General features: G+C 52.4%; 1 protein-coding gene across 3 annotated transcripts in view; it reads right to left on the bottom strand.

Annotated features, from left to right (window-relative positions):
• Nucleotides 1-16,639: 16,639 nt before the first annotated feature.
• Nucleotides 16,640-23,048, bottom strand: part of PARVG (parvin gamma) — a 31,667-nt gene continuing 25,258 nt past the window's right edge. For all 3 annotated transcript variants that reach the window (XM_067698341.1, XM_067698343.1, XM_067698344.1), the window contains 2 exons: nucleotides 18,792-18,864; nucleotides 16,640-18,319 (listed from right to left, as the gene is read on the bottom strand). In XM_067698341.1, coding sequence (XP_067554442.1) covers nucleotides 18,210-18,319; nucleotides 18,792-18,864 — 183 coding nt within the window. In that variant the 3' untranslated portion in view covers nucleotides 16,640-18,209. The remainder of the gene's footprint in view (nucleotides 18,320-18,791; nucleotides 18,865-23,048) is intronic.

The raw sequence follows: 23,048 nt of genomic DNA, 5'->3' as shown, positions 1-23,048 counted from the left end.
CCCTTAATTTCTGGAATTTCTCTGTTCTCTTTATTCCTGGTTACAAATTAACCACTTCCTTCCTGAATTCATGCAAAATCTTTTGGAGGGTAGTCAATGCCAAGATACCCTTATAATACCCTGCTTTCTTACCTCTTGTTTTAGTGTTCAAGTTCATTTGGCTATAAATTAATGCAGACTAATTGAGGTACTGTGTCAGCATTTATAACCTGGATTGCCAACACCCACCCTCCAGTATCAGTTTCCTTGGTGTCAACCACGAGCCACTAAGCTAATGCCATGTATCTTAGCTTTTAAATGCAGCAACAGCAATTATTAGTCAGGACGGGATAAACTAGGCTGAGTTCAAAACAAAAGGTTATTTATCCTTCACGCAAAGATGATGCAATCAGGCAATGCTCCAGGGAAACCCTCCTCCATAAAGTGACTCAGGGATCCAACTGCTTTCATTTGGTGTCTCCACAATTTCAACACAGAGCCTCCCTGTGGTAAATGCACTGAAAGGGACATAGCAAGATAAAGGAAGCTCTCTTAATGACCTCATGGCAGAAACAGTTATATATTGTATTCCTAAATCCCCCCAAATGAAGACCTACTATAAAGACACTAGGATCAAATCAACATGCTGTTGGCTTGAGAACAGACAGATTAGAATGCAGAAATATATGTGAGTATATTTGATAACAAAAATAATATTTCAGGGCTTCCCTGGTGGCGCAGTGGTTGAGGGTCCTCCTGCCGATGCAGGGGACACAGGTTCGTGCCCTGGTCTGGGAAGATCCCACGTGCAGCAGAGCGGCTGGGCCCGTGAGCCATGGCCGCTGAGCCTGCTTGTCCGGAGCCTGTGCTCCGCAACGGGAGAGGCCACAACAGCGAGAGGTCGCATACCACCAAAAAAATAAAATAAATAATAAATAAATAAATAAATAAAATTTCAATACAATGGGGAATTATTAATACATAACTATTATTATTGTTTTACTAAACCACAAATATTTCCAAATTATACTAACATGACTAGCTACCCATCAGAAAAGAAATAAAACTGAATCCTATTTTAGCCATATGTAAAAATAAACTTCATATTAAAGACTTAATAAAAATGCAGCAAGAAATTCTAAAGGGTTGTATGAACACTCTCAGTGGAGAGAAATGTACCTAACCAAGACCAGATGCCTGGTAGCTATAGAAGGAATGATAAACAGTTAGTAATACAAACATTAATTTTTCTATGACAAAAGATAACACCAAGTCAATAGGTGAACAAGAGATTTAAACACAGAGAACACGTATAAGGCTTACATCTAATATACAGAGAGCATGCAGATATTGGCAGAAAGAGAATAAACAACGCAACAGGGAAAAGAAGGGACACCAAGAGGCAATTCACAAAATGAATCCAAATGGTAACATACAAAAAGACCTTCACTCACACCGGTATGGGGGAGGGGAACAAAGTGAAATAATGGTACCACTTTACATCAGACTGACAAAAAATAAGTCTATAAATCTATGGTTAGCAGCTGTATGGGAAAAGGGTACTCACGCACTGATGCGAGAAAGTGGAGTTGTTATAATGGTTGTCGAAAGCAACCTGAAAATATCTATTAACATTACATACACTCATGGATGGAATGGAATTCCTTATTGGAATGGAAACAAAATGATACCTATTGACAGAGGACAGAATCGGTGGTATGTGGCCAAGTGAGAAACAACCCACCCTCCAGGAAAAATGCATGTGTCTGTGTATATACCTATATTTATCATAAAACGTATTAACAAAAAGGATGTGTGACATAACATTTACAAATAATAATAAAATATACAATACCCTGTTTTATAAATTTGATGTAGTCAAGTGTAGCCAGCCTATAGCTGGGACCCATGAACAGGTGTTGGTCCAACATGAATGTACATTTTTGTTAAAAAGTAAGGTGAAAGGGAGCAAAGAAGATGTATGTTGAAACTTCACTCATTCATCAGTGGCCTGAGTGCCCTCTTTGTTGAATTGTATAAGCTTTTTTTTTTTAAGTTTATTTATTTATTTATTTTTGGCTGCCTTGGGTCTTCGTTGCTGCACGCGGGGTTTCTCTAGTTGCGTTGAGCAGGGTCTCCTCCTTGTCACGGAGCACGGGCTCTAGGCGTGCGGGCTCAGTAGTTGTGACTCGCGGGCTCTAGAGCGCAGGCTCAGCAGTTGTGGCGCATGGGCTTAGCTGCTTGCAGCATGTGGGCTCTTCCCAGACCAGGGATCGAACCCGTGTCCCCTGTATTGGCAGGCAGATTCTTAACCACTGTGCCACCAGGGAAGTCCCAAATCACAGTTTTCCAATCCTGGGAGAATAGTTTCTCACTTTTTTCCTGCTAATCACAGTGCAATAGCTGCAGACGTGACTCGCTTTTAAGTTGAATTTGCATTATTCATGTTAATATTTCTCAAGTCTAGACAACCAACAAAACAATCAATCAAGCCGAGATCTGTAACGCGTGCCACTTTCTGTGGTGTGTGTGCTTTTGCCATGGCCAGCTTTAAACCACGTACAGGACACGTCCTATCGCAGACTTACGAAAATGTGCCCAGAAGCACGCCGTTGTGTTGTATTTTATAATAGATGTAAATGACCTGGAACATCGATAATAGTAAAATAATTAGGAAGTGATACGTTTGGAGTATTTCTTACCTTTGTTTTGAGTATAATGTATGTACTTAATTATATGTTTACAGAATTTAATATTTTTACTGATTGCGTTCAGTAACTGGCTCACGAGACTCCCGAAATGCCAACAATTGGCTTTCACGAAGCCGGTATGAGCTGGCTCAGCGCACCCCTGGGAATGGCTGACCCGTATGCAATGGCCACACGGTAGAATTTTACACAACTGTTTAAAAGAATGAATTGGAGTTCCACAGGGGATTTGGAGGGATTTTCACAAAGAATTGTCCAATAAGAAAAGCAAAATATAGGCGAGAGAATACAATATTGATCCCATTTTGGTAACAGAAAGGCCTCTGCCTCCCAGCAAAACCTCTCTAAACGTGTCTATTAGTATTTATGATATACTAATAAATGATTGCATGCGTATTCAGGAGAATAAGGCAACATGATTTGGAGACATAGGGTGGGAAGTGTGGGAAGGAGAAAAGGGAGCCAAGTGAAATAGGAAAACAGAACACAAAGACTGCCAATAAAACAAACAGCACATATGTTAACACGTTTCGGCATTTGTGTATAATATATGCATGTATGTGTTCACGTCATTAAAATATATTTTTAAACCTAGTCCTCAGCTGGACAGTTATTTAGGTTACTTATTGTTATCTAACAAACCACCCCAAAAGTTAGTAGCTTAAAACACCAACAACTGTTCACTACGGCAATTCTGTGGGTTGAACGTGTGGGTCTCCTGCTTCGAGTGGTGTCGGCTTGGGGCACTGGGGTGGTCAGAGGTTCAACACGGCCTCCCTGGCATGGCTGGCAGGTGAGGCTGGCTCCAGGCCGGGAGCTCAGCTGGGGCTACCAGGCGGGGACTTCATTTCTCCTCCACGTGGGTCTCTCCACACGGCTGCTTGGGCTTCCTCACAGCATGGTGATGGGGTGCTGAGAAGGAGTGAGTGCTGGGGTGAGTGATGGCTGTGGTGTCAGAGAAGGAACAGGAGGTCAAATTATAAGGGGTCTTGCAATCCCTGTGAGGACTTTGGCTTGTATGTCAGGTGAAAAGTGGGAGCTTTTGCAAAGTTTTTGAGTGTTGCTCTGGCTTAATGTTTTTAGAGTGTTATTCTGAGTGCTGTGCTGAGAACAGACTGTAGGGGGCCAGGAGGAAGGTGGCTTGTGCCAGGATGGAAGCAGTGGGAGTTGTGAGAAGTGGTCAGATTCTGGAGGCATTTTGGAGGTGCAGCCAATATAATTTCCTGACAGATTGGATGTGGGGTGTGAGAGAAAGGGGGGCACCACGGATGAATGCAAGGCTCTTGGCCTGAGCAACTGAAGGACGGGGCAGCTGCCAACTGAGGAGGAAGCTGGGAAGAGATCGGGCTCTCTGTGGCGGACGTGTGGAGCTTGAGAAGAGGTGGCTTTGACATCCAAGTGGAACCATCACGGAGGCAGTTGGAAACCTGTTAGCCGTCAAAGAGAGGGGCCTGGAGGCATTGTCATCTCAGCGGTTTTAAAGCCACCAAACAGAGAAGAAAAAGAAATAAAAGGAATACAAATTGGAAAAGAAGAAGTAAAACTGTCCCTGTTTGCAGATGACATGATACTATACATAGAGAATCCTAAAGATGCCACCAGAAAAGTACTAGAGCTACTCAGTGAATTTGGTAAGGTTGCAGGAAACAAAATTAATGCACAGAAATCTCTTGCATTCCTGTACACTAACAACAGAAGATCAGAAAGAGAAATTAAGGAAACAATCCCATTCACCATTGCAACAAAAAGAATAAAATACCTAGGAATAAACCTACCTAAGGAGGTAAAGACCTGTACTCAGAAAACTATGTCTCTGATGAAAGAAATCAAAGATGATACAAACAGATGGAGAGATATACCATGTTCTTGGATTGGAAGAATCAATATTGTGAAAATGACCATACTACCCAAAGCAATCTACAGATTCAATGCAATCCCTATCAAAGTACCAGTGGCATTTTTTTACATAACTGGAACAAAAAATCTTAAAAAATTGTATGGAGACACAAAAGACCCCGAATATACAAAGCAGTCTTGAGGGGAAAAAACAGAGCTGGAAGAATCAGACTCCCTGACTTCAGACTATACTACAAAGCTACAGTAATCAAGATAATATGGTACTGGCACAAAAACAGAAATATAGATCAATGGAACGGGATAGAAAGCCCAGAGATAAACCCACGCACCTATGGTCAACTAATCTATGACAAAGGAGGCAAGAGCATACAATGGAGAAAAGACAGTCTCTTCAATAAATGGTGCTGGGAAAACTGGACAGCTACATGTAAAAGAATGAAATTAGAACACTCCCTAACACCTTCCACAAAAATAAACTCAAAATGGATTAGAGACCTAAATGTAAGACTGGACACTATAAAACTCTTAGAGGAAAACATAGGAAGAACACTCTGACATAAATCACAGCAAGATCTTTTTTGATCCACCTCCTAGAGTAATGGAAATAAAAACAAAAATAAGCAAATGGGACCTAATGAAACTTAAAAGCTTTTGAAAAGCAAAGGAAACTACAAACAAGATGAAAAGACAACCCTCAGAATGGGAGAAAATATTTGCAAATGAATCAACCGACAAAGGATTAATCTCCAAAATATATAAACAGCTCATGCAGCTCAATATTAAAAAACCAAACAACCCAATCCAAACATGGGCAGGAGACCTAAATAGACATTTCTCCAACGAAGACATACAGATGGCCAAGAGGCACATGAAAAGCTGCTCAACATCACTAATTATTAGAGAAATGCAAATCAGAACTACAATGAGGTATCACCTCACACCAGTTAGAATGGGCTTCATCAGAAAATCTACAACAAGTGCTGGAGAGGGTGTGAAGAAAAGGGAACCAACCCTTTTGCACTGTTGGTGGGAATGTAAATGGATACAGCCACTATGGAGAACAGTATGGAGGTTCCTTAAAAAACTAAAACTTGAATTACCATATGACCCAGCAATCCCACTGCTGGGCATATACCCAGAGAAAACCATAATTTAAAAAGACACATTGCAGCACTATTTACAATAGCCAGGTCTTGGAAGCAACCTAAATGCCCATCGACAGACAAATGGATAAAGAAGATGTGGTACATATATGCAATGGAATATTACTCAGCCATAAAAAGGAATGAAATTGGGTCATTTGTAGAGACATGGATAGATCTTGAGACTGTCATACGGAGTGAAGTAAGTCAGAAAGAGAAAAACAAATATCGTATATTAATGTATATATGTGGAACCTAGGAAAATGGTACAGATGAACCGGTTTGCCGGGCAGAAATTGAGACACAGATGTAGAGAACAGACATATGGACACCAAAGGGGGATAGTGGCAGGGGGTGGGGGTGGTCGTGTGATGAACTGGGCAATTGGGATTGACATGTATACACTAATGTGTATAAAATTATTTTTGTTTATTTGCGGTACGCAGGCTCTTCCGCTGCGGAGCACAGGCTCCGGACGCGTAGGCTCAGCGGCCATGGCTCACGGGCCCAGCCGCTCCACGGCATGTGGGATCTTCCCGGACTGGAGCACAAACCCGTGTCCCCTGCATCGGCAGGCAGACTCTCAACCACTGCGCCACCAGGGAAGCCCACTGATGTGTATAAAATTGATGACTAATAGGAGCCTGCTGTATAAAAAAAATAAATTAAATTAAATTTAAAAAATTTTAATAAAATAAAATAAAAAAGAAAGCCACCAACAGGATCACTGGGGCAACAAGAGGTTAATAAAAGGAGATACAGTCCAAGGACTGAACACTGAACGTGATCAAGGTCGAGGAGACAGGAAGAAGCAGCCAGGGAGTGAGGAGACACTAGCAGAGGGCACACGGGGTCCTGGGAGCCAGGCGAGGAGGGGCAGCCAGGAGGAGAGAGGGACCCACCAGCAGAGCCAGAGGCAGCTGATGGGTCAGGAAGCTGAGGTCTGACGGCCAACATTGGATTTTGGCTTTCAGGGTCTGGACGGGGCGGGGTCACTGCTGACTTCATTTAGAGCAGTTTCGGGGAATCTCTGGCATGAAAAGCCTGCTTGGAGCGGGCTGGGGGCGGACTGAAGAAAGATGGGGAGGAGTTTTGCTCTTTCAAGAAGATTTGCTCTCAAGTGGGGGAAGAAGACAGCAGCGGAGGCCAGAAGAAGTGGGAGAGGAAGGCTTCTCTGAAGATGGGAGAAATAGTTGGGTACGTGATGCTGATGCTAAGAGCTGATGGGGAAGCACAGGTGGAGCACGGCTCCTGAGCCCGGCAGTGATGGGCCGGGGCCAAGTGCACGACGGAACTGAAACAGACCTGGCCTGTCCCGTGCAGCCTCTCGTCTTTGATGGGTCCTTCCAGCCGGATGGCACCCCACCCTCACTCTGCTTGCCCTGGCTCTTCCCGCCCTGCCCACCCACTCCAAGAGCTTCTGAACCACGCTCACATGGGTCCTTGTGGGGAACAGCACATGTCCTTTTAAAAGACCATCCTGCTTGCTGTCGGATGCCCCACCTTCCTATTAATCGCCTCAGAAAATAACCAAGCGGCTGGCAAATATTCAAGCCAAACCCCTGTGCGGGTGGCAAGACGTGACATGAAAAGGAATCTGTAGCAGGAGCCCGAGAGGCAGGGCCAGACGGGCGCTGGTTAGGAATGTCTATTTGTGGCTCCCAGGCTAATTTCTGGATACGATAATGAATAAATATTGGTCTTTCCTTCTGCAGCCTTTTCCATCTGGGTGGTTCAACCAAATAGATGCTGCCGCCTCTTGTTTTCTAGAACTGTGGAGAGACTGGGGCCAGAGTAGAGTAGGGTGTCACCCAGCATCTCACAGCCAGAGGGTAGCAAGACAGGGAGGGGAGCAGTGAAAGTTCAGAGACCCTTGGACGGGAGCTGTGATGGCCCTAAGCGCAAGCTCTACCTCCTGCTTTTGTCTCTGTAACACACCCTGACGAGTGCTCATCCAACTACTGCTTGAATACCACCAGTGACGGGGAGCTCACTACCGAAAAGCAGTTCGTCCCACTGTTAGATGGTACAGAATGTTAGAAAGAGTTTTTCCTTTGTAAGACTTCTTTTCTGAATTCCTGTAATGTCCTGAGCACTGTTCTAGAGACAGGATGCAGTGAATAAGACCTAACAGGGTGCCTGCTTCCAGTGGACTGATAAACAGGAACCCACACAGACAGCAAAAGGAAGGGAGGGACGAGGTAGCAGCTAGTGCTGAGCAACGCAGAGGATATAGGATGGTGTGAGCATCCTATACCCTAGTGACAAATGCAGAGGCTCTGGGGTGGTTAGAGAGAGCGGCAGGGCTGCTCCACGTTGGTGACCAGGAGCCGTGACCACTAAGCTAAGAACTGGGTCAAGGAGCTGGGTATGCAGATGCCAGCAAGGACAGCATTCTGGACAGAGGGAGGTCACATGGGGATCCGCTGGCCTCTGAGGATGGGAGGGACCACGCCGAGGCAGAGCCATCCTCCATGTCCTCATCGGGAGAGGGTCCGTCCCTGGACCGAGACGACTGGGCTTTTGGCAGCAGGCTGCTGTTCCTCCTTCCAGAGGCTGGAGGGGGCTGTCTGGGCGTGTGCTACCTGCAGGCAGTGCCCTCCCCATCAGGTCACCTCCCAGCCGTCCCCGCCGCCACCCACTCTAGGTCTCTGCAGCCCCCCACCCCTGCTCTGAGCAGTACTGGGAGGGGGCTGGAGGTGGGCTGAGCGGAGGGTCTGGCTGACCCCCCACCCCTGGAGATGCCGCTTCCTGCCAGCCATGGAGGCCCCGGGCTGGACTGCAGCTCCTCCCCGCACCAAGCCCAAATCTAGTTCCTCCCACCTCACCCCCCTCCCCACCCTGCCCTCAGGGGCCACGCGCCTAATTCTCTTGCCCAGGGACAGCCCCTCAGACACTTGAAAAACGTGGCCAGACATGTAAGTGAGACGCCTCCGGGGGATTCCAGCCACCCAAGCCTCCCGAGCTGAGGCCTCAGACACTGGGAGCTGAGCTGAGCTGAACTCGCCACCCACAGAGGCCAGGAGCATAAGAAATGGGGAGGTTACCAGGCAGCCACAGAAACTGGAAGGGAGGAAGCTGTTGTTAATAATATCTCCTATTACAAGAGGAACCATGGACTTAGGAAGCTAAGTCCCTCCCCCAAGGTCATGGGCAAATAAAGGGCAGAGGCAGGATTTGAATGTCCAGTTCCTACTGTGCTAGAGGGCAGCTTCCTGTGGGATCCCCAGGCTGTGGGAAGCAAAAGAGGGAGCCACCGGGCCCCAGTGGAAGGAAGTCGCCAGTGTTCTAACCCGGGGAGGGGGGCGGTGGAGTCCCAATGCTCGGCCCCGTGTCACGGGGCGCAAAGCATCTATGGTTTGCTAGGGGGCAGGGAGGACACTTGAACCAAAGAAACACAAAAACATTTTCCTCTTGCGAACTGTATAGAGACATAGGGCCACGTGAGCAGGTGGGCACAGCTGTCCACGCTCAGAAACACACTTGGTTAACAAGAACAGCCACGGTGACTGAGGACTGGGGTGACCGGCACACCGCCACCATGACCTGTTCTGCAGGGTCCCCGTCACTCGCCGGTGCTCACCGACCCCTTCTCCCACCCACCTGTGCTGGGCGTGGGGGCACTCAGCGGGGGAGGCAGACCCATCTGCGTAGGTGGGGCTCACAGAGCAGGGACCCGGGCGGCAGCAGAGGGGGTCAAGGCACAGAGGCCACGTGCAGCGTGAGTTCAAGGCCAAGGTGAGAAGTGACGGCCGTGGCCCAGAGATGGCAGGACAAGAGCAGAGACAGGGGAGCACAGAACACCCAACGAGGAAGTAAATCCTGGCCAGACCTGAGGTTGTCCCCTCCCTCCCATCCTGCCCAGCAGTGGCCGTCCAAGGCCCTGGGGGGCCCCTTCCCGCATCCCCACTTCTCACTGGCCTCATATCCTTGGCCAGCCAGTCACTGCTTAGTACCGCACGTGCGGTTATTTTTTGGAGAAGGTGGATGTTTCCTCAAACCCTCTCTCTATGGAAATGGAGGATGAACCAGGAGAGGCAATAGGTTTCCACTTCTTTGTGTCTGGAGCTGCGGTTCGGAAAATCAGCTGCATGTGAGAAGCACCTGGGCAGGCCCTAGACCTCCCAGTGTCTACACTGCACCTGGACCAGGGACTGAGAACGTCTACGGGGGGACCCGGAACCAGGCAAGTCCAATGGGATCACCCAGAACTTGTCAGCAATGCATACAGTCTGCTTTGACACCCAAGTGAGTTATGCCCACGTAAGACTGAACCAGCAAGAACAATGTGTCTGGTGTACCATATGCAACCCAGGGGCTCTGGGTCGTCTCCATGGTAACTCACCCATGATGCACTGCCTGTCCCCCTGGACCCTGAGTGCTGGATGGACATCGGCTGGTGGGCCCTGCCTGACCACCACTGCCCAGATTTTGATCACCAGGACAGATGAGACAGGGCACTGGGCTCTGGGTCTGAGCAAGGCACCTGGCCCAGGGTGCTGCACCCAGCGCGTCAGGTGTATCCCATTCCCACCCCGCCCCCGGGGCGCCGGAACCCTGTGCAGACCCCCCGAGCGGTGGTTGGCCTTATGCTCACGCATCTCTTAGGCAGCCCTGGCACGGCCTGGCCTTTAGAAAGCTCTGCTGATTGGGACGCCTCCTGCACCCTGGCCAGTGACACCTGGGGGCCTCTGCCTTCTACAGGTGAGCGCGTGGGGCCGTGTCTCCACCTGAGGCCACTGGCTCCTCTGCACCTGTTTCTTGCCTCATTCAGTCTGGGACCTCAGGCCTCTTCCTCGCCTCCAGAACTGCCACGTTGGCCCACTCTGGCCCCCAGACAGGTCCCCCAGAACAGCCAGGGCTGGCCATTCAAGAAGATCCCACCTTCCCTGCACACCCCACACTACTTTTGTCCTTGAGAAGCCTATTGTTGGCGGCACAGGCTGCTGGGACGCGGAAGAGTATCTACGGGTAAACGCTCGGCGCACCCCACCATGTGGCTGGATCGGGGTCTGGGTTGGGAGACAGGACTGGGCTGGGGAAGGAGGTCTTGGAAAGGAGGAGAGAGTGGAGGTGGATGGATGGCGAGCCGCTACCTGCCTCCGTATGTAGACTAGGGGAGGGCGGAGATGGAGAGAGAATTTTAAAGATACTTTGAGGCTTATTCAACATCTACAATGGGAATTCCCTGGAGGTCCAGTGGCCAGGACACGGCGCTCTCACTGCCGAGGGCCCGGGTCAATCCCTGGTCAGGGAACTAAGATCTCACAAGCCATGGGGTGTGGCCAAAAAAAAAAACCAACACAAACTCTACAATGTGCAACCAGAAAATGACCCCCCTTTTCCACCATGTGGAAGACTAAGCACTGAGCAATAGTCCCACGCAAAGCAGTGAAAAAGCAACATACGTGTCTACGTATATGAACATGTTTTTATACGCATGCACATACACATATATCATATATGCATTAAAACGTATCACACTGAACAAGCAAGAACAAGAAAAATCCTCTCAGGCCAGAGAACTAGGAGGGAAACTGGAAGTCCCCAGAGGTGAGCAGTTGCCGAAGCCAGCTCTGCCCCAGGGACGTTCACCAAGGCCAGTCACCTGATGGTCCTTCGCCATGAGCACACTTGGCTGTGGGGCAGGAGGAAAGCCTGGGCCGCCCAGCACAAGTCAGTAGGGAGCCCCACCTACAGCTGGACTCTCCCAAGGGCTATGCTTTCACTGCTGGAATAAGATAGTAGGAAAAAGACGAAAAAAAAAGCCTAAAGATGGAAAAAGCAAGGATACTAGCCTACATCAAGCTCGGCACCGGGGGAAAAGGAGAAAAAGAAACTCCCTGAAGTCATAAACACCAACCTCTGCCCTAATGTGGGTTTTACACTGGCCCTGTGGACCACAAATCCCAAACTAAGACTTTAATTTAAAGGGAGGCAGGGACTTCCCTGGTGGTTCAATGGATAAGACTTTGCCTTCCAATGCAGGGGGCGCACGTTCGATCCCTGGTCGGGGAGCTAAGATCCCACATGCCTCGTGGCCAAAAAACAAAAACATAAAACAGAAGCAATATTGTAACAAGCAATAAAGACTTTAAAAATGGTCCACATAGGGCTTCCCTGGTGGCGCAGTGGTTGAAAGTCCGCCTGCCGATGCTGGGGACAGGGGTTCGTGCCCCGGTCCGGGAGGATCCCACATGCCGCGGAGCGGCTGGGCCCGTGAGCCATGGCCGCTGAGCCTGTGCGTCTGGAGCCTGTGCTCCGCAACGGGAGAGGCCACAACAGTGAGAGGCCCGCGTACCGCAAAAAAAAAAAAATAGAATAAGGAACAAGAGACTTTAACATGGTCAAGAAATTTTGAAAAGGAAGCAAAGAAAACTTCTAGAAACAACAGAAATTGACTGGGACTCGGTTACACAAATTGCAAGGGAGGCTGGGAAATGCAGTCTGTCCGCGCGCCCGTCAGGAAGAGGAAGTGGGTCTCATGAGTGGCCAGGCTGCCCGACCGTGACGACTAAAGAAAGATGAGGATCCAGGAAGTGTTAGCCATGGCTATTGCTCAGCTGCTAGCGCTCGTCAAAACCCTGCCCATCATTATTTCAGTTAATCTTTATGACTCCCACCTGGGGATTAAGCTAAGCTGGGAGGATCGTTCCCATTTTACAGAAAAGGAAACTCAGAGACAGGCAGTGACTTGCCCAAGACCACACAGCTCCTAAGTGGCCCAGCTGGGGTTGGAGCCCAGGACTTCCCACGACATCACAGCGCTGTCTCTCATTCCAAACGCCAAGAGGAAGGGCAGAGGTCCCGGAGCCACTGTTTCTCCATTCGCCTCTGTGTTTTCAGCTGAGGTGGTGAACCCGCTGGCCTGGCCCAGGGGCCGAGGGAACCAGCCCAAGTTCAGAGCAGTGAACTGAGTTGAGCTCAGCTTTAGCACGGGTGTCCTGGGGCATCAGGGAGGCCAGCTGGGTGGGCTCGAGTAAAGACAGCAGGTCTGGATGTGCCGACCCCAGGGGAGGTAAGAGGTCACGGTCAGTGTGTCATCCAGCAAATATTTATCCAGCGCCTCTGATGTGCTGAGTGTCATGGGTTCCAACAAGCAGAGCCTGGGTGCCGGGAACACACAAAACCCAGGTAGGGTTCCCCTGATGAGCTAGCTCTTTAGTGCCTGGCCCTGAGCCCCCAGTGTGCCAGGGCCCTGACCCCTTGTCATGGCGTCCTCACCAGGACCCACGGGGGGAGGGGCTTTCAGTTCCGTTTTTTACAGGTGCAGGAATGATGGCGATGGTGATGGTGATGGTGGGGGTGGGGGTGATGGTGGTGATGGTGACATCACGTGACGTTACTGAATGCTCTGTGTCCAGCAACGTTAAAGCTCTTTAGATGGGTCCTCTTCAACTTTCATAATAACCCTACAAAGACTCAGATTCCTTATTGCTTTGATTGGACAGAGAAGTAAACTGAGGCTCAGGGAGGTACGTGATTCAGCCAGCATCACAGAGCAAGTAGCGGACAGACCCAAGGTTCACGCCTCAGCGCCTGACGCAAGCATTGCGCTCTAACCACGGCACCGCGCTGCCTCGTCCGCTGCGGGCCATGAGCCAGGACAGAGCCTCCCTCTGAGCTCTCTCCGGATCCCCAGCTCTGAGCCCGGGGCCTGCACACAGTAGGTGCTCAGGAAGGCCTCTTAGGAATGATTTGTGCAGATGCAAAAATCCCACCTGTGCGTTGACGCATCCCCTTTACAGGAAACGAGCGTATCAATCTACTTGAGACCATCATAGTTAGATGAATAAAAGCGTGCGATTGTTGGCCAACCAAGGTCTCTTGGCTGGCTCTTCCTGAAAGAATCGTTGCTGGGACATCCCTGTTGTCCACTTTCCAACCAGCCAGGCCTCCCAGGATCTGCTGTCCCATAGAGTGAGGGGCCCTGGCTGCCCCCTGAGTCAAACCCACCAGTGGGCGAGGACCCCATGAGCTCTGAGGTGAGAATACCTGCGATGTCCCTCTGGCTCGGCTGCCCGTGTCTTACAAGGAGGAAGGCCTGAGGCGGGCAGGGATTAGGGGAGGGGAGGTGGCAGCTTTGATCTGTTGCCAAAGGGGGGGTGGGGGGGGAGGGACGCTTTGCTCCAGACAAGCTGTTCGCTTACCAGCTGACTTCGGTGAAAGAAAAAAATATTCCCAGTGCCATCTGTTCCCAGAGTGAGGCTGGTGTGGGCCTGGGGCTTCCTGCAGCTCGGGCAGCCAGACCCACTTTCAGAATCCGAGACAGCTGCCCCTTGGATTATTTTGGGAAGCGGCTCAGCTCCGAGGCACCCGGGCCTTCGAGGCATTTCCCGTCACTCCGAAGCTGTTTGCGCACCAGCCCAAGATTGCCAGCTCCTTCTTGGGCCCTGGACGGTTTCCAGTTCAGCCCACGGTAATTATCCTGCTTCCAGCTCCTGCTGTGACTCCAGCTGGGGTCAGATTTCGTGGAATGGAGGAGAGAGGGAGGTGAGGGCCGTGGGCTCCCCAGCCACTCCCTTCTCAGGCTTCTTCGGGGGAGCCACTCCGCCCACCTAGCCCAAGCCCTGGGACCACCCCCCAGGCGTCCACCCTGTCCCCGAGCTCATCCCTCCTCTGGACTCTCCCCAAGGGTGCCCCCACCCCTTTGTGAGGGATAAGCTCCGGGGGTAGGTGGGAGGAGGGCATCTCAGGCAGGGATAACAGCATCAGGAAGGCCTGGAAAGACCTTGGGGCTTTCAGGGAATAAACTAAAAGCATTTTGGAAAGGATGCGGTGGGGTAGGAGATAGAACAAGGTCAACAAGAAGAGACTCAAAGCCAGCCGCGCCAGGAGGACCCAGAGCATCGGGGAGCAGGGGAGGTTTAGAGCAGCATGGTAACGGAATCAGGTTCCCAGGACAGAAAAACTCCAGCTGCTGCTGTGGAATCGGGGTCAGAGGGGAGAGCGGCAGAGAGCCCAGCTGGGGAATTACTGTACCCGCCCCGATGGATGGCACGGCGAGGGCCTGGACCTCCAGGGGCAGAAGGGAGGAGTTTGAAAGGCGAACAAAGGGCATAAAGGACTTGGTGCCCAGGTGGGGGAAAGGGGAGGGTCCAGAGCGAGTCACAGGTCTCAGGCTTTGGGATCAGGAGGTTGGAGGGGCCGGAAAAAGGGCTGGGGCGGCAGGAGGCAGGACAGGGGAAGGGGCGGGTTCTGACTTCAATCGGGGGAGTTTGGGGTGGGAACCCCAAGGGGCCCTGTGTCCAGGGCAGTTCAAAATGTGGGTCTGGTCAAGCAGGAGCATGGTGGTTGCCAGGGGCCAGAGGGAGGGGTGTGGAGAGTTACTGTCTAACGGGTACAGAGTTTTGTTTTTGCAAGATGAAAAGGGTTCTGGAGATGGTGGTGACGTCGGCACACAGGGCGAAGTTAACTTAATGCTACTGAACTGCAAGTGTTACGATGGCTAAAATGGAAAATTCCGTTATGTGTATTTTACCACAATAAAAAAAATTTTTAATGGACTCAACCCTCCATTAAAATGCAGAAGTATTCAGATCAGATAAAAAGACACAACTATTTGTATCTATAAGAAACCCTCTTTCTATATAAAGACACGGATCTTTTTAAAAGGAAAAGAATGGAAAAGATCCCCCGCTAACACTAAAAGAAAGCTTGAGTGACTATATTAAAATCAGATTTTAACATCTGATTCAAAGTAAAAAAATAAAGTAAATTTAAAGTCTAAAATCAAAGTAGATTTCAGAGCAAGAGATGTTACAAAAGGATAAAGAGGACATCAAAAGGCCGTGACAATCCCCGATGGGCATGCAGTTGGGCACTAGGTGGGCTCTCTCTCTCTCTCTGCTCCCATATCCCCCCCTCTCCCAGCGGCCCCCCATCCCAGGTACCCCTCCCTGTACCTGGAGCCCAGCTCCTGTCACCTGCCCAGGTACCTCCCTCCAGTAAGATTCTCCCGCTCACGTTTCATCTTTTCTCTTCTGCACCCTCCCTGTGAGCATTTAAACAGACTCAGGTCTCCGCACTCATAAGAGGTCGCATCCCCCGAGGCCCCACTTTCCGTCTTCATACCAGGCTCCCTGAAAGCATGAAATCAAGGCCACCCCCCCATCCCGGGGGTCGTGGCTCCCTGTCTTCCATAGCCCTCCCCCCGAAGGTTGGCCATCCTCACCCTTGTTCAGTTTGACAGCAAATCAGAAAAAAAATTTAAATTGATTTTTGTAGCTCTGTTGAGGAATAATTTACAAGAGGTAAATTTTCCCATTCAGTGTACGATTTGATGAGTTTTGACACACGTGGACAGTCACGTAACCACAACGATCACACATGGAACATTCCCGTCACCCCGAAGGTCCCTCCTGCCCCTACCGGGGTTTCGCCTCTTCTAGAATTTCTTATAAACGTGTAGCCCTTTGTGTCTCATTTCCTTCACTTAGCCTAATGTTGTTGAGAGCATCCAGGCTGTTTTGTATCAACACCCTTTCCTCTTTGTCGCTAAGCAGAAGCCCATTATATAGACACATTCTAATTTGTTTACGCCTTTGCTGGCGATGGACATGTGGGCTCTTCCCAGTCTTCGGTTTTTATGAATAGTACAGCTAATCATGTCTAAGCCTTTGTGTAGACATATGTTCTCATTTTTCTTGGATAAATACCTAACAGTGAAATGGCTGGGTCATATGGTGAGTGTTTGTATCACTTTATAAGAAGTTGCCAAAATGTTTTCCAAAGTAAATGTACCATTTTGCATTCCCACCAGCAATGTATGAGAATTCTAATTGCTCCACGTCCTTGTCAACACTTGCTATTGTCAGTTTTTCAATGTAGCCATTCTAGGGGGTGTATAGTGAGATCTCATTGTGGTTTTAACTTTATTTCCCTAATGACTAATGGTATTGAAAATCCATGTTAGTCAGCTCTGGCTACTATAATAAAATACCATAGACTGGGTGTCTTTAAAAACAGACATTTATTGCTCACAGTTCTGGTATCTGGGAAGTCCAAGATCAAGGTGCCAGATGATTTGGTGCCTGGTGGGGGCCCTCTTCCTGCTTTGCAGATGGCCACCTTCTTGCTGTGTCCTCACATGGCAGAGAGAGAGCTCTGATCTCTCTTTTCTTATAATGACTCTAATCCCATCACAGGGGCCCCATCCTCATGGTCTCATCTACACCTAATTATCTGTGAAGCAGGAGGTAAGGGGAGCATGTGGATGGCGGGTGGGTTGGAGGGAAGACCACTCTGAGACTCTCTCACACTCAGACACCAGCTCCAAGGGTTCCTTATGTCCCTCCCTGTAGGCAGGACATTCTCCACTCTCCAGCAGCAGGTCTGGCAAAGATGGCCTGGCCCCTGCCGGCCCCCTGCCCCAAAGCCCCTCCCCTAATCCAAGGCTGTCAAACTGTGACAACCCCAGACCTAGTAGGCTCTGTCCTCCACAGGGGCTTGGAGCTGGGAGAGCAGGAAGGAGCCCAGCACCAGCCAGGGTCCACCGCCCCGCCCTCCCCTGTGGGCCCTCCCTACCCCCAGCCCCGCCCACCCTGCTTCCTCCAGGCTGGTGCCCATCTGATGTCAGCTCTGGGAATCCCTGTTCAATCCTTCCACAGGGACTTTTGCTTTGAGAAATGTATGCAGCAAGTGCTGAGTCTCGCTGGAGAGAGACAGAGACAGACAGACAGACACACACACACACACGCGCGCGCACACACACACACACACACACACACACACACACACGCAGCAGCTCCTTGCGGACCGACTAGGAGACGATCTGACCCACTAATCAGCCACAAAGACGTCTTCTCTGTGACTTTTGGGCAAAGCTCACCATCGCGGCCATAGGGCTGGGCCTGGGCCACGGTTCCTCTGCAAAGTAACTGAACTGACTTTCCCGAGGGGCACAGCGGCCTGGTTTTGGAGCCACTTAGGGCTCCTGCCTCTGGAGGGGGATGCTGGGGCCATCACCCGACTCGAGAGGCAGGCGGGCTGCAGTAGCTGAGTGTGGGCAGGCGGGTCTCCGCCGTCAGGTCAACCCTGACACCTGAGGGGCGGTCCTGCTCCAGGGCGGGACCCTCAGCCCCAGTGAAGGTCAGCACCGCTGAGCTCTCGGCTACCCCAGGGGTGGCCTCAGGGACAAGAGCCCCTCCCACACCCACCCTGTGGGGAGAGAGGCTGCGTGCGGAGCGGGGGCTCAGCTCATATTCATGTACATTTAGCGGGGCCCTTCCCAGGACAACGGCAGGCTCCCCAAATCCCTCCCAGAAATACATTTGTTAAAAGAAACTGAGCGAGGCCAGAGGTTGGCTCAGAACGAATCCACGCTTAGTGAGTTCAAAGATATTCAGACAGATGGAAAGAGCAGAGAGGGAAGGGGGGGCTGGGGCGTGCCGCAGACACACAGGGTAAGAGTGGGAGGCCCAGGGGCTGGCTGGACGGTGAGGAGATCCCTCTGCGGCCCTCGGGACCTCCAGCTGGGGCTGGCAGGCAGGCTCTGAGAAGCGGATTTTGGGGGCTGTGACGGTTAATTGGGGGATTCCAGGGGCCCCCCGTCCGTGCTTTCTTTCAGCTTGTGCTTGCGAAACAGGCCGTAGAGGACTCGCAGCGTGCTCTTGGTGTCCTTGTTCACGATGTCTGCGGGCCAGGGGAGAGCAGGGCAGGGTTCAGGCCTGGGCAGGGGGTGGCCAACCGTCCACCTTTGCCCGGGACCAAGGGGTTCCCTGGGACACAGGCCTTCAGGCTAAACCCTGGAGAGGCCCCTGCAAACCAGGACAGTCGGTCAAGCTAGGCGTGAGTCCCAGGACCCAGCACAGGGCGTGCTACCTCCTTCTCCTCCCCGGCACCCTCTTGTGGGGCCCCCAACACTGCAACTCCTCCAGGCCTCAGCCCTCCGGACAGCCCATCCTCAGGGACCTCAGTCCCCCATCTCCTCTCCCCAGGACCATCCTCCACTGGCGTGGGTAGGGGCTGTGGACACAGTGCTCCTCCTAGGAAAACTCAGCAAACGCCAGGCAAGAGGCTGTACCAACACACGGCTGTCCCCATGCCCCGTGCCCCGCTCTGGCGCTCGCCCGAGGCTGGCTGCCCACGAGGGTCCTGCACTCACCTTCGGGGCTCACGGGGTGATTGAGAAGGTCTTCATCTTTCAGCAGCTCCAGGGCCAGGGTGACGTTGTGTAGCTACAATGACAAGACCCCATCAGGTGTCAGCACGATGACCCATCGTGCAGCAAGGAGGCCACTTCTAGTGGGAAAGGCAGTCCCTGAGGAAGGCACCCAGCCCAGGGATCAGGGAAGGCTTCCTGGTGGAGGTGACACCTGGGGGTGAGTCCTGCCAGGTGAGGGGACTAACCAGGGAAGGGAGCATGGGTTCATCCTGATCTTTTCCGAAGCAGCCCCAAAACCCGTGAGCAACAGAGACTCCCTCAGGAACAGAGAGCTGAGGTCCATGGGTAAAGCACTGATGAGGAGACCGACGTTCAGAGTGGCCACAGGGCTCATCTGAACTCACAAGACGGAAAGTGTCGGAACCAGACGCCTGCAAAGCAGACTGGGGGCTGAGGAGCCACCTCTACCCAGGTGCCTGCCCTTTGTGCCACCCCTCTGCCTGGGCTGGCGCCTGAGACACCGCTCCCAGCACTGAGAATTCCCCGGGCCAGAGTCAGGCCCACCCAGGTTCGGATCCCCGCTCGGTCCTGGGGAGCCTCGAGCAAGTCCCTTGGTGCCTCGGGCCCTCCACTTGCTCCCTGCAAAGTGGGGTCTCCACCATCTCCCCCGATACAGGACCCTGGGTGATGGGCCCTGGGGAGCCCCATCAGCCCTCAGCTCAGAGCAGTCCCTCTGTTAGTGGAGCCCTGCCTTTTCACAGCTAGTTTCTCAGATCCCACCGAAAAGACCCCTGCCCTTCTCCTTGGGGCAGCAGGCTGGTGTGGTAAAAAAGAGGGCGTGGGGCAAGGCAGGACGAGGCAGGGATAAAGCTGGCTGAGTCCCCGACTCACTGGCACCTCAAGCAGGTCCTTCCTTCAAAGGTCTCAGGCCCACCGTGCTGACTGGATGTCCCAGACTGGTGGCCAGCCGTGCTGCTCCCTTCCCTCCCCGTCTGCCGACCATACCAGCCCCAGAGCCCGCTTCACACAGGCCAGGCAGTTCCCATGGCAACCTAGCCAGGGGCCCAGAGACCCGGCCGGCAGAGCAGCAGATGAGCCAGGCCCATCCGAGGAGGCCGCCCTGCCTAGGCCGCCTGCAGTCACCTCCTGGTGGGTCTGGGCAGATCTAGGTTAGATGTCCATGCACCCGCCCCACTAGGTCACAAGTCACAGGTCAGTCAAGGCACATGTCCTGCCTGGGCCTTTGTCCCCTCATCTGTACAAGGGGAATAGTGCATCTTCCAGAGGCCTTTCCAAGCTGCCGTGTGGATCCAAGTGTGATGGTGGACACAGGATTGGAACCACAAGGCAAGACTTGAACGTGGAATAATAAAGGCAGAGCCAGGGCTTCCCTGCAAATTCCAGCTGTCCGGGCTCCTACAAGTGTCGGGAAGTGAGGCGTGTAGGAGGGCCTGAAGCCCCCGAGAGAGAACTCTGTCTGAGAGGGAAAGGGGCAGGTCACAGTCCTGGTCTGAGGGCACAGGGCAGGGGCAGGGGGAGCACGTTCCACCCACGCCAAGGACTCCTGCCGCATCCCGGGCAAGGGGCCAGAGTCCTCCATGGCAGCTGGTGGCCGTGCGGGAACCACGGGGATCTGGAAGGCAGCGAACAGAGTCCTTCTCCACGGGGGAGAGATGATGGAGCATCAGATGGACAGAGGCACCGAGCTGGGTCCGACATGCAAGAGGGAGAGTGGCAGAGGCTGGGTCACTGGCCCAGTAGGGCTGGCCCCTCTAGAGCCCGTCAAGAAGAAGAAACCAAGGTTGTCACAGGTGCCAATGCTTCCAAGCAGGTGAGACACACCCCTGGGGCTGTCCAGACCAGGTGGAAGCAAACCTCAGAGGGAGGGGCTAAGACCTCCACTGCTCGCCCCGTGCTTTGTCCCCAAGTCTTCCCCCGACTGGAAAATTCTGGAAAATGAGGGTTACAACTGTTGCTATTATTCTCATTCTCATCATGAACACTATTGACAGGGCGCACAGAAAGTAAATGTCAGAGTGAGAACGAGACACCCGGGCCGGGTTCCCCCGCCTCGCAGCCCTGCCTTTGATGCGCTCACCCTCTAAGCCTGCATCCCCACAGCGTGGTCCAGGGTGCAGAAAGCCAAACAGCTTTGGGAAACGTTGGCTTCGACAAAGTTATATGGAAATCCCCCACTGCAGGACTTCTCAGAGCCTTGAATATGCTTTGGTGTGTCATGAGCCTTCAAGACTGTGCATGTTTTCCCAGGTGACTTGACCGTAGGATCCATTTGTCACAGAGCAGCTCACGGGACCAGTGTCTTGGAAAGACTTCCTTCACTTATTTAAAAAATATTTATTGGGCTTCCCTGGTGGCGCAGTGGTTGAGAGTCTGCCTGCCGATGCAGGGGACACGGGTTCGTGCCCCGGTCCGGGAAGATCCCACGTGCCGCGGAGCGGCTGGGCCTGTGAGCCATGGCCACTGAGCCTGTGCGTCCGGAGCCTGTGCTCCTCAATGGGAGAGGCCACAATAGTGAGAGGCCCACGTACAGCAAAAAAATAAAAAATAAAAAAAAATTATTGAGCATCTACTATGCGCTGGCCACGCAACAGGGGCAAACCCAGACCCACTGCCTGCCCTCGTGGAATGTGAGAATCGCTGCCATCAACTAGGGCGGTGATCGCACTTGTTTCTATGGGTCACACTCCTCGGCGATGCCCAGTCTGACCAGGAGCAGCTGCCCCAGGCTCCAGCCTGATCCCACCACGCTCCACACAAAGCATCATTTTTCTGCCGCGCACAGTTTGAGATGATGAAAGTATGGAGCTGAGAGAAGGTTACGACCCAGAAGGATGCATTCAAATCGTCCCGGGGAGAAGTAATTGCATGTAGGAGGAAGCCAGAGACTCTTGGCCCCGTGCTTTCATTTCCGCAGAGAAAATGACCGCCTCTCTCCTCCACCCGGACGCCTCTTCCCTCAGGGAACTGCAACCTCACGTAGACGCCGTTGGCAAAGGAGGTCTGATAAGGAGAAATTCAATGGCCAGAGGCCACGCTGCAGAGAAAACAATTCCTCGGAAAGGCCGCTGTTCCTGCGCTCTTCTGCTAATGACTTCCTCGGCATTTTTATTACACATTCCTGCGGCTGAGATTTCCTACAATAGTCCATACAAACGCATCCTCGGGGTCTGAGCTGGGATGCTGCTCCTTTTCCCCCACATAGATTGTGGCTCATCTTTGGAAGCCGGTCCTGAAGCCGGTCCTGAAGCCGGTGGAGTTGGCAGGCTGCCTGCACACAGGGGCCTTGGAAGTCGGGACGTTTGTCCCTGGCTGGTAACTAACTAGGGGTTGGAGGTGAGCAAATAGTGATCACACCTTGACATCCCATTACTCAGGTGTGACACCCCCAACACCTGAGTAACAGAGAGGGGACCCCTGTGCTGCTCTGAGCCCCTCGTCCCCAGGGGGCCCGCGTGTGACCTGCCCGTCTCCATCCTCCCACCCTCAACACACAGGTGGGCCTCCTGCCTTGTGGATGAAGGTCAGTACCACGGTCTCAGCCTCACTCTGACCCACCTAAGCCCCCCGTCCCTGCAGCTCCGGGCGAGCCTCCTTCTGGGCCCACCACCCCGCCCCCATCTCCCATGGGGCTCCCCCTGGCTCCCCCGGAAGGACGCAAGGAGGCGGCTCTGGCTTTGGAGACGGACAAGCCTTGATGCCAGTCTGACCTCGACCCTAACTAGTGGTGTGCTCCTGACCAGCTTACTAGCTCTCTCTGAACTCAGTTTCCCCAGAGCAAAATGGGGATGGGGAATAGTTCCTACTCAGAGGCCCGATGTGGGGAGGAATTAGCAAGTTCATCCCGGGAGGCGAGCGCCTCCCTGGGCCCAGTTCTGCATCGTCTCTGCACCGCACACCACAGGGCTCTCCCGCCTCCGCACCAAGGCCGCAGGGCCTCCTCTGGCCACGAGGATAAAGAGGAGGTGACAGCACCCCAGGTCTAAGCCTGCACCTCGTGTGTTCTGCTTTGTCTCTGTGTCCCTGCGGTTGCCGTGAAAAAACCACGCCAGGCTCACTGCCAGTCTCAGGAGGAGGATGGGAAGCATGTGGCACAGAGCTGCACCGCCCCAGTGACCCCAGCCTAGATGGCCTGACGCCCATCCCATCCCGCACGAGCGGCGGAGCCCAGCCAAGCCTAGAGCAGCCGAACCCGGCCGACCTGCAGGTCCATGAGGATGAAGGATTGCAGTTTCAAGC

Source organism: Pseudorca crassidens, chromosome 11, assembly GCF_039906515.1.
Source record: "Pseudorca crassidens isolate mPseCra1 chromosome 11, mPseCra1.hap1, whole genome shotgun sequence".
NCBI lineage: Eukaryota > Metazoa > Chordata > Mammalia > Artiodactyla > Delphinidae > Pseudorca > Pseudorca crassidens.
Note: the sequence above shows the minus strand (reverse complement) of the source record. Positions and strands in the feature narration are given on the sequence as shown.